Source organism: Durio zibethinus, chromosome 26 (assembly GCF_047325235.1).
Source record: "Durio zibethinus cultivar Kanyao isolate XHJ-2024 chromosome 26, ASM4732523v1, whole genome shotgun sequence".
NCBI classification, from domain to species: Eukaryota; Viridiplantae; Streptophyta; class Magnoliopsida; order Malvales; family Malvaceae; genus Durio; species Durio zibethinus.
In genome coordinates, this window is record NC_143187.1 from 5,105,341 (window position 1) to 5,117,310 (window position 11,970).

The window sequence follows — 11,970 nt, forward strand, 5'->3', positions numbered from 1 at the left end:
TCTTTGTATATGCAAGAGTCCTGACACAATTTGCCTCTAGCAAATGGCTGTTGAATATTAATATTACTGTTAATGTAGGCCATGACCTACCCTTTGTCATGTGATGACATTAAAATAATGAAAGGTTATTATAATTCTTGGAAAGATTTGGTAGAAAAGTAATTTCTTTATTTTTAAGTACATAACCATAAAAGAATCCTCAGAGCTTGCTTATTTATACGGATTTGTCTTTTTATATTTAGTACTATTTTTGTGATGTCTTTAGCTGGTTGTTGTCAGTTGTGAGCAGATCTCTTTGTTTGAAGTAAAGGCCTTCAGTTACTTGTTTCATTGTTTGTCTATCTCCTTGTAATTTATGGCAGCAAATTGTTTCTTGCAATAATTTAATAATTTTTAGTGTTAACTCATTCTTTTGTCTTGCAATAATTACAACTATTCCTTGGTGCAGACAATTTGCATTAACTCAAAGAGATGGTTAGTGGCAATAGTTAATTTCTATCATGACTCTTTCCATTTACTTTGACTACTTTAACTCCAAGGAGATGTTTTAGTATTTGTTATTCCTACTAAAATCATTGAGTTGGGAATTAATGTGTTCATTGCAATCAATGTTTGTTGAAAAGGGTTTGGAACTTGAGCTGGTGATTGGTACGATGAGCATAATTATAATTATTTTCAATATTCTTATCAAAATACTTATATAGAAATTACATTTCTTATCATTATTATAGCCTTCCTTTATTCATATAGAAATAATTGGTACAAAAAGCTTGAGTTTTATAAATTACATTGATTCCACTACCTTTCCTAGGTCAATACTAACAGCCCATGGAAGACCTAGAAAATATTTTCTATTCAAAATAAAAACAGTGCTTTAGTGGTGTTACACACCCCAGGCTTGCTCTTGTTGTCATGCCAGTGCATTTGTTCTGATCATTGATCACTGCTAAAATTTTGATAGGAATTTCTCCTGCAACTTGACCAATATTCAGCTACTAGCTTAGAAAAGGAAGAGTTTGTCTCCATAAGGTTTGAGGGCTCATCATACTCCAGCAATTGACCTGCAGATATTATCAAGAAATATTCACGTAACTAGTTGATTTATCAGAAGCCAAGTGACTACAGTCTACCACAATAACTTTGAACAAAATAATACATGTTGCAGTAATGTGATTATAATTGGGATCTGTTGATTGATGTTAGAAGTAGAAGCCATGAGCTTACCATAGGAGAGGACCATCACCATGTCACTGTCGATAACAGTTGGAACTCTATGAGCTACTGTAATCACCGTAAAGTTTGAGAACTCTTGTCTGATAATTCTTTGCAAAATGGCATCTGTTGCAGAGTCTATTGAAGCAGTGGCTTCATCTAGGACCAGAATTCTATTTCTTTTCAAGAGAACTCTTCCGAGGCAAAAGAGTTGTCGCTGCCCCACGCTCCAATTCTCACCTTCATCACTCACTGTCAATCCAACAACAACAAAATGACAATCTTATCTGTACATTCCCCACCTCAAGAAAATAGTCATTAAATTACAACTCACCAGATGAATCTAGCTTGTTTGGCAGCAGACTTATTGTTGTCTTAAGTTGACACTTCTCCAAAGCCTGCACAAGAACGTTTGGTAAATAAAAAGAGTCAAAAAGCTCATTGTTGAAACCTTTTGATGTTACAGTTATCAGTTGGTCACCTTCCATATTTCATCATCTGAGTAGAGGCCTAGGGGGTCTAAGTTAGTTCGAATGCTGCCCCTAAATAGAGTTGGCTCTTGAGGAATGATGCTAAGCTTCATTCTCAGATCTTTCAGTCCCATAGAGCAGATATCAAGTCCATCTATAAGAATTTTCCCACTTGCAGGCTCTACTAGGCGAAACAATGCACTTATGAGTGTAGTTTTGCCACTTCCAGTCCGTCCAACAACTCCTATTCTGGTCCCTTCTTGGAAAGTGCAAGAGATTCCTTTGAGAACTAATGGAGCATTTGGACGATATCTTATCTGAAATAAAGCATCAAAGTGAATAATAATTAAGCATAATTTTAAAGTGTGAAGCCATATAAGATACAAATTTAGTGATGGCTCGATCATTGATTGGTTCAAAGAAAATAAGTTCATCGTAGACTTTCAGTATCCTTTTAAGTAATTTTCCTGTTTAGTTTTTGTACCTTCAGTTCTTGCAATTCTATCCTACCCTTAGAGGGCCAAGAAGATAGTGGTCTGTTGTCTTCTATAATTGCTGGAGGTTCTGCAGGTATGTGCATGAACTGTTTTATCCGTTCAACTGAAATTATGTAGTTTGATAAATTGCAGTACCAACGAGATGCAAAAATTTGTGTTCCCGTTAGTGATAAAGCATACGAAAGGGAGAGTCCCACAAGCCCTGCAGATCAAAGTTTTAGAGACAGATTAATGCCTTTTTGACAATTTGTACTTTTCATTGAAGATTGTTCACTAGAAATGATATTACCTGGAGTAACTTGATTTTTAGGAAGCAGAAGAAGGAAAAATGCAGCAGTGAATAGAGTCAGGTTTTGAAGTGTCTCTATCCTTAGAACTAGCCATTCCATGGCCGCATTAGAAAGAAAGAGAAGTGTGGCATCTGTATCAACAAGCTTTAGGTAATTTTGAAAGAACCTATCCACCATGTTAAAAGCTCTTATGGTAACCACCCCAAGTGATGTCTCGGCTGCATAATTCATAACAGGAGCTTTTGTCGTTCCATTGATTCTTATTAGTTCCCTTGCAGAGGACATATAATACCCCTACAGTTGATGAAGAAAGATATTAGCTCTTTCACCTCATTAGCCAAAGAGATTGAGCAAATCAAGTGAAAAATGGATCCACCTGAATATAGTTTACAGCTACCATAACGAGAATGGCGACAATGAGAACTTGCCATGTTATAAACGCCATGATTCCGATTGTTGCTATGGCTTCAGTAGCACCAGCTGCCATGAAGATAATGGCGAATGGTATGTCAAAATCTAGAATACTCATATCTGATGAAGCCTGCAAGAGTTTACATCAAACGAATTTTAGTATATTAGCAAAAGACTCAGAGGGTACTCATCGACAATTTTAGTCTTACTCGGGTCAAAATCCTCCCAACAGGAGTAGAATCAAAGAAAAGCATTGGAGCTTTGAAAATGGCATTTGTGAGACCAGAGAAGAAGGCTTTAGATGCTCTTAGTCCTAGATGAGCAGCAAAATGAGATCTAAAAAATACAAAACCAGTACTAAGTGTTGCAATTCCTGTGTAAACCCCTATCAACAAGCTGCTGGTCATGCTAGGAATTTGAATAGCAAATGCCAGCCAATAGGTAGAAGCGGCCTGAAGAATGACAAAGAGAAACTGAGTTAAAAGACTTAAAGATAGATGAAGAGATCCTTTTGAGACAGAAACATAATCCAGGAATGGCTTCCATCCAACATCGCCAATCTCCGTTTCTTCATCTTGTGTTAATTGTACTCCAGGCGGACCCTTCACCGAGATTTCCCCCTCACTGTTTTGTTTAGTTGGATAAGATCCATTAGACATCTCTGGAGCTAGCCCTTGAGATTCTCCTTGACCTTCACTATTCAAAGAACCCAATGCTGTTATGGAATGTCTATGAGCATTCACAAGTCGCTCAAATGCTGTCCCAGCCATTAATAGCTCTTCGTAGCTTCCTGATTGAGTAATTTTTCCACCCTCCATAACCTAAGCAAAAGTCGAATCATCTTTTTGAAAAACCAGAAAAACACGTAGATACAAGAAGAATATATGAACATAAATTCAGACTTCGCTTTTACCAGAATTCTATCAACTTCTGAGAGAAACTCCACTTGATGAGTCACCAGGATGACAGTTTTCTTCTCTAGAGCAGCCATGACGCAATCCTGCAATCATAAAAAGTAAACTTGATTATGCTGCAAAGCAAATAGATTATTGTGTTAGACACCACAGTTTCATACTCAATGAAGAAGCTCGAAGGTTTTTTCTAACATTGAACAAAACAGAAGCTGTATGTGCATCTACAGCACTGAAAGGGTCATCAAGAAGATAGATATCAGCGTCATTATAGACAGCTCGAGCAAGTTGAATCCTCTGCTTCTGTCCTCCACTCATGTTTATCCCTCTCTGCCCTATTTCTGTAAGATCACCATGGTCAAAACTGTTGATATCTTTATCCAGAGCACAAGATTTAATGGCCTTTTCATATTTGCCGGTGTCCATTGGCTTTCCATAGAGTATGTTGTCACGAATTGTCCCACTCTGGATCCAAGAAGTTTGAGAAACATAGGCAATGGATCCGAACACGTGAACCTATTTTCAAGCATTAAGGGAAAAGAAATAAAATCAGTGACAAGAAGACATAATGATTACTAATGTACTAGTAGAGTATTTGTTTTGTAACTCACAGTTCCTGAAAGTTTTGGTATCTCTCCTAGAATTGCATACAAGATTGAGGATTTTCCAGCCGCGACTGGTCCACAAACAGCTATTTTCTGCCCTCTTTTTATTTCCAAGTCCACATTTCTAAGGGTTGGACTTGTTATTTCAGGATCCCAACCGAAATTGCCTGCTTGTACTTTCACACTTCTATCAGAATTCTGGAGGGGAATTCTCCTTACTTCATCATTCTTGAGTTCGTCATCAAGCAGAAAGGTATTGATTCTATCAAAAGAAACCTTGACTTGTATAAGAATTGAAAGTGCCTCAGGTAACGTTCTAACAGGTTCTGCCATGCTTCTTAGTGTTGCGAGAACTGTAAAGATGGTTCCAGCATTTAATGGGGCACTCCCAAATAGAGCACATCCCAAGAAGACAACTGAAGAAACAACGGTTGGACACGTCCAATACAAGGCAGTGCCATATGGCCTCAAAAATTGTTGTTTAGAAAGCCATTTAAACTCTTTGTCACGTAGGGATTCAATCAAGCTCTTGAATTTCTCTTCCCACGATTGTAACTTGATGATCTTCATGCTGTTTAAGATCTCAGAAGTGGTTCTTAGTCTCTCATCTTGGGAAATCATAAATTCAGATTGGCATTTTTGTAGTATCTTTGCAACCGGCATATTAAGGAATCCACATATAAGGAGAGGTACTATGCCAGGTATAGCACCCAAACCTACAACTGAGAAAAGTACTCCCATAGACATGAAAAGCTGCAATACAAGACTCCAAGTCGAATGAAACCACCATGGAAATTCTCCCATTCTATAGGCATCTACTGCTATGTAATTCACAATCTCCCCAGTTGAATGTCTTTTCCTTCCCGAACTTGAAAGCTTTAGCTGCTTCTGATAGACTGCCACCATTAATGCTGATCTCATCCTCATTCCTGACCTCCTTGAAGCAAAATACCAATGCCTCTGCGACAATGACTCAACAACCTTGGAAAGAATGAGGTATCCTAGTAAAACAAGACCTTCTTGTAGATTTCCCTCTTCCTGGTTTGAATAATTTACAAAAGCATAGAGCAATAATGGAAGAGCTACTACAGAAATCGTCCTAAGAATTGCACAAACTGCGATAAAAATACTTTCCTTGAAGTAGACTTTTGTTATGGCCCTAATAACCAAGTTTCTCCTATCACTTGAGCTTTTCTCTCTCATAAGGGATTCCCATGCATTAGCAAACTTTTGGTAGGCCAAGCTGGATTCATCTTCTGTACTAATAGAAGGGATGTCCTCAAGGGCTAAAGGTCTCAAATAACCCAAAGAAAGCAAAGGATTAATCCAAGAAAATGAAATTTTGCTAAGAAAAGTGGCCTGACAGAGATCTGTTTGGTTTTTTTCTTCCTTTTCCACTAGTAGAGGTTCTGATAAACTCTCATCTTCAACTTGTTTCCTAGCCAAATGATGAAAGTTTCTAAAAGCACAAAATAGCAGCAAGATATTCACAATCCATGGAAAAATGTCGAAATTTTCTATGCTGTGTGTTCTAAACAGAACTTCAATATGCAGAGCTGAAACCAATAAAGAGAATGACACCCACCAAGCAGAGATGACAATTTTCACCCATTGCGATTTTTGAACAAGCAATGAAACTGATAAAGAAATCCAAAGTAATCCTCTGAAAAGCTCAACCAACCAGCTTAAGTTATTAAATCCATCATTTTTTTCTATTAGATTCCACAAACCAACACCAAGATACAGAATACTAATAAGAGCACAACAGATAGAAACAGTAAGGGAAATCCAGTCCCTTCTGTTAACAACACTGCCTTGATGTCTTTTGACGGAACCTACAAGCAAAAGTAGATAGAAAACAAAGAGGAATAGCAGATTTATGACATCTATGATGGCTCTTTGGATGCAAAAAGATCCAAAATTAAGTTTCCCTTCACAAATCAAAGAGAATCCCCCTGCATATCCATCACAAGATTTAAAATTAGCAAAATTTCGTATGGGAAAAAGAAATAAAAAGGAATAAAAAAGCACAAAGAATTCAAGAAAGGGCAGGACATGAACATTTGGAAGAGAACTTCCAACAGGAGGATTTCAATATAGATCGCTAACATATCGTCTCCATTACAGCAGATAAGAATGGTCCATGATGGTTTCTTACGAATTATGTTACAATAGACAAAGCCATTCTAGTCTTCTCTTTTGAATTGTGAAAAGTCTAGAAATACAGTCTTCAAGTACTAGAAAAAGCAGATAAATATATACATAGAGATTTAAAGAACAAGCAAAAATAAAAGGCAATACATGTTCATGTAAGACCAAAAAGAAGAAGAATGCTCAAAATCCAATATGCATTAAGTAAACAGTTGATTGAAAATGAACAAATGGGGTGTACCAAATAAGGTCCTCGAGGAAGCCATAGTGGGAGATTTGTCTGTCAAGCTTTTGGTAATGACACCAGAACCAGATCAGTTTAGAGTTCAAACTCTATGTGCTTTGGCAGAAGTACTTCCACACAATGAAGTGAGACCCTGCTGTCATTCACTTCAGCTATTCCATATAGAAGATGCCATCAAAGAACCCCTGCAGTCTAAAGATTTATCTCATTTTAATTTTATAGAATCTCACATTCAACTTACGAGTTATTATTCACTTTAATCTGAAGATCTAAAAAATACATCACAAATTTAAAATTAAATCTCAATATATATATTATTTTTTATCTGCACATTTTTTTCATGTAAGAATGAGGAAGTTACAATTTTAGTGTTTATTGGATTGGTTTGTTGACTGCTTCTGCATGCCAGACTGACAAGCCGGTGAAAAGGTGGGCTTCTATATACTTGTTAATATTAAATGCTCCTCCCGTTTATATTTACGTAATTTCAGTGTATTAATCAGCCATTGTCCCTACAGTATTTGTCAAGAAATTGACTAGTGGCAACTAGATAGCCATCTTTGTCCGCTCAAATATTGTAAAAGGCTGCATTCACCTCAATCAGCAATCTAATTTAAATAAATTATTCAAGGTGAGAAACAAACAAGTAGGAAAAATGTAGCATCTCTTTACATCTGAAATTTGTCATTCTCTGTGAATAATCCTTCCACTAATAAGAACTGACAAATTTTTTGATTAATCGATCAGCAGCAATGTCCATAAGGCTCATTTTCAATTTTCAAATTATGAAGAGAAAAAAAAAAAAGAGACAAGACCAGTAAAGCAACTTTTGTGAGCAATTCTGGTTTCGTGGCCATAATATATAGGCTCAAATAATTTATGCTTAAGAACAGACATGACCACAAATGAAAGAAGATAAAAAGGAGTCAAAACGTGAAAGAGAACATTGAATCATGACTACCCATTTTGTTATTTTCTCATATGCACCAGAAACAATAAGACTAATTACAATGATTGTTACAACTGCTCCCAGGTGAGGCTATCAAGCCTAATAAAAAGATGCGCAGACAAACTGAAAAAGTTTAAGGGGTTTTGTTGGAATCAATTTGAGTTCAAACACTGTCATGTTTCAGATGAAAGGAAACTATTAAATATTTGATGCCAACGGGGTTAAAAATCTGGCAATTATTGTCCACTTTTTAAACAATTGAATTGACTAAAGCATAAACTTCTTTGTCAATCACAGACAGCAAAGTGAACAAGACGATTGGTTAAGGAAAAAGAGTTTGATATTATCTCTGTCATATTCACTGCCAATTCAAACTCATATCAAGCACGTATTTCCAATTAAAATTTTCAATCTCTTTGATTTCTTATAGATTTAGTTTTTTCTGCTATGTATGGCTTGCTTTGCCCAGATTTTAATAATGAATGTTAGTTCTATATCAAAATCAGTTAAATACGCACCGACAGAGATATTCTAATCAACATAGATTAAAATGGAAGTGCGAGGACAAATTCATTGCATAAAGATAAGAAGTTAACTGTATTGAGACAAATGAAAATGCTTATAAATTGTACCTGATAATTAATAATTTCACGATTGCTTCATGTCTCCCCCGACAAAATTAGGTTTGAATTCTTTGTCTCTAATATCAATCATAAAAATAAATTTAAAATTTAGTTCAATTATTTATTCAATCAATGTATTTAAAATTCAAATCTCAATACATAATTTTTTTTTTTTTTAAATTACAATCTTTTTTATGCAAAAAAAAAAATCAATAATAAAAATTGCCGATGAAGTAAAAATACCTTAGAATTTTACTTTGACTTGTTCCTATACATTTACCGAAAAGTGACAAGAATCTATCATACCGAGGGAATTCACCTTGGATCAAAAGTAAGAAAAAATAACAAAATCTATATAAAATTACCGCAGGTCAATTGCGAATCTGAACACTTGGATTTATTATTGAGCCTTCTCCGTAAGATTCAATGTCCAAATTCAATATATAATATTGCTTAATGTTGTTACGAAAAAGTGATAAGATCAGTCTTTAGTATTAAATAGGAAGTAAATTGCGTCTCGTAACCATTAAAACTCAATTTTTAGATTGATATTTTTAAAAATATTTTTAATATATTTGTTTCGTGGTAAATAATCGTTAATTAAAATATAATAAAATTTTCTATCTCATGACGTCCATTGGGTTAAAAAAACAAAAAGTTATTGCATCGCATGGATTTAACATGACACTTATATGACATATTTTATTAATAAATAATATTATTTATTAATATAATATTATTTATCAGTAATATTATGTTTAAAAACATTAATAAATAATTTTATTCATAAATAACTTTTTAAAATATTTTTTCATTTCTGTAAGATAATTTTAAAAAATAATTTTATTTTTATTGATCAACTAATTTTTTATCAAATAATATTTTAAAATATAAAAATAATTTTTTGTGAAACAATCTAACCTAAATAAGAAGTAAATTACGTCCCGTAACCATTAAAACTCAATTTTTGATCTTACGACATGACGTCTATGCGGGAAAAAAACAAAAAAGTTGGTGCATCACATGGATGTTAAAGTGACATTTATATGACATATTTTATTAAATTTATAATAATAATTTATGAAATTGAGTTTAAAATTTAAGTTTTAAAAGCCGCCAATAAAAAAATGAAAATTACAAATCAATTATTAATTCATTTTATCAGTTAGTTAATAATTTTATTATATTGATCCACCAAGGCTCAATGAGTAATTGTTTTGTTTTTATTAAGAAATTTGGAGTTTTCTTGGTTAACATTCTTGCTAGCAATAATTATATGTAGTACGTACCCAATCAGAGAATGGTATGCAGTGTGGGCTTATCTCTGCACTTTTTTTTTTTTTTCCACAACCACATTATTGAATTATAAGTAATTTATTTAGTCCTTATCTTCAATTGTGAAACCTGCCAAACTCTTTCAAAGAAAATCATGGCTTTGAAGAAGATGTGGTTTAGGTTTCTTTCCCTTCCAAACAGCTTTGCCAAAATTCTCCATAATTGATAACTCTTATGAATCTTGACTTAGTGTTGATTAAAAAATTTTAATTGGGATTCAGTATTTATTAATTAATTTAAAGTTAATTTATATATTGATCTGAAAATCTGTATTAATACTTAAAACAATAATGAATTCAAATTTTAATTTAATTTATTCGTATAATTATTTGTAAACAAAGCAACATTTACATTTTTTTTATTTTGCAATCTTTTTTATAACCAACAAAAAATTAAATAATAATAATTAATAGAAATGATTTTTTTTTTTGCTTATATAGTAAAAGCTAATTAGTTTTTAATTATTTCGTTTAGTTCAATAATGATTAATGGTTACTAATATATAGTAATTCTTTGTGAAGTACAACTTCAAAATGAAGAAAAAAGTTCTTTTTATGGAAACCAGAAAATTTTTAATTATTTCATAGATTTTCGGCATAATTGAAGATTCCTATTGTTGAGGAGTTATAGATATATAATTACAAGATAAACATATTGAAATGATAAGACTTGTAGATGAAAGCATAAAAATAAATTAGTATTTGATTTTTGTTTGTAAAAGACAAATTAACCCCAGTTATGCATGACAAAACATTCATATAAATTTTATTATTAATTCTCGATCAAATTTTTTTTAATTTAGGATCTTTCGATATTTGATAATTATTTTAAATTTTAATTAAATTAAATTAAATTTTATAAAAAAAATTATTTATTTTTAAATTTATTTTTTTATTTATAAAATTTAAAATTAAAATTTTATTTTAAAAAATTAAATTTTTTATCGGTTGAACCAATAGATATTAAATTACAAACCCTCCAAATAAAAGAAAGTGGCTGATCATTAACCATGATCGTGAAAGTACTGAAACTGTTTCTTTTTTCCATTTTTTAGGAATTAAATTTCAGTGTCATCTCAATATGGAGCTGTCCCATGCACAATCTGACACATCATGTTCCTGCTTTTCCTTGATGCATTAATTAACAAACCTCTTCTTGCCACAATTCATCTTATCTTTCACGCATTCGTAGCTGCAATTAAATGTTATAAAAATCATGTGATCTGCATTTTTTTTTTCATTTTAATTTGTTGGACAACTTGCCATTTATGATCTGATCTGCTCAAAGCTTTGACATTGGATTTTGAGCAATATCCCCAACCACCAGCTTCAACTTCGCACTGGTCGTGGTCGACTGGTCGCCCACCTCCCCCAGTGATTTGGAGCAGCGGCAATGAATATTTTGTTTAATAATTGAACTCAGGTGACTTTTTATGATTGGTTTTATTTTCGAATTTCGATTTTTTTCATTGATTTTACCGTGTCTTTTTGCAAGTAATAGTATTGTTATTATAAATACTAAATTTCTATCCTCGTTTCGTTGAAGGATTTTTTTTATATATTTATATAATTTTTTGTTAAATTAATTTTAATATAAAAAGATCATTGCATACAAACTTAAAAAAAATAATTTCTCGCATTAGTACAAACTAAAGAGTAATTATAATGAGAGGAGATTTACTTTTGTCATTTTTTTAAACACTGGATATTAAGCATTAGACATCTATTTAAAACCATGCTTTATTTAATATCTCTTTATTGAATTGTAAAAAATAAATTATATTAATTAATGGTCATAAGGACATTTCATGTTTCCAAAATTAATCTTAAAATAATTTTAATTTACAATGCTTAGCAGTCTTTGAATTGGGAGTTGGGGATAACCTTTAGTTATTGTTACAGATATGCAATGAAACTTGCATGCATGTTTCCTAAACTATAACGAGAGAGTTGATCAAGAATTTTAGGATTGGACCCCAAGGCCCAGAGTCCCTATCGTGTCAACAGTCGAATCCTTTTTGGTACAGAAAAGGAGCCAATTTGCTAGGCCTGGCCGAAAGATTCAACTGGGCCCAATGATCTTTTGCCACCTCTTCATTTACATCCTATGAGTTCAAACTTCAAAGTCCGAAAAAAAAACATTGATCAGAATCCCACATGGATAATGGGTTTTCAATAGCCCAAGCAAACTTTGCTCACCATTGATCGACCTGGTCCAAAATTTCTACGGAAGCTGCATGGAAGGATGATTCATGATGCTGCTCAATTCAACC

At 33.1% G+C, this 11,970-nt stretch overlaps 1 protein-coding gene across 2 annotated transcripts; it reads right to left on the reverse strand.

The window, feature by feature from the left end:
* Window positions 1-712: 712 nt before the first annotated feature.
* LOC111274616 (ABC transporter C family member 8-like) lies at window positions 713-6,980 on the reverse strand. Of its 2 annotated transcripts, none has more exons than XM_022859384.2 (12): window positions 6,789-6,980; window positions 4,403-6,351; window positions 3,987-4,307; window positions 3,794-3,880; window positions 3,090-3,701; window positions 2,846-3,010; window positions 2,469-2,763; window positions 2,167-2,381; window positions 1,694-1,999; window positions 1,547-1,610; window positions 1,225-1,464; window positions 713-1,061 (listed from the first exon to the last, which is right to left on the reverse strand). In XM_022859384.2, exons 1-12 carry the CDS (start codon window positions 6,811-6,813, stop codon window positions 934-936), a joined length of 4,407 nt encoding a protein of 1,468 aa, XP_022715119.2. In that variant the 5' UTR covers window positions 6,814-6,980; the 3' UTR covers window positions 713-933. The 2 variants fall into 2 exon arrangements, with proteins under 2 accessions (XP_022715119.2, XP_089611863.1); XM_089755737.1 differs by lacking the exon at window positions 6,789-6,980 and adding an exon at window positions 6,452-6,707.
* Window positions 6,981-11,970: the final 4,990 nt, after the last annotated feature.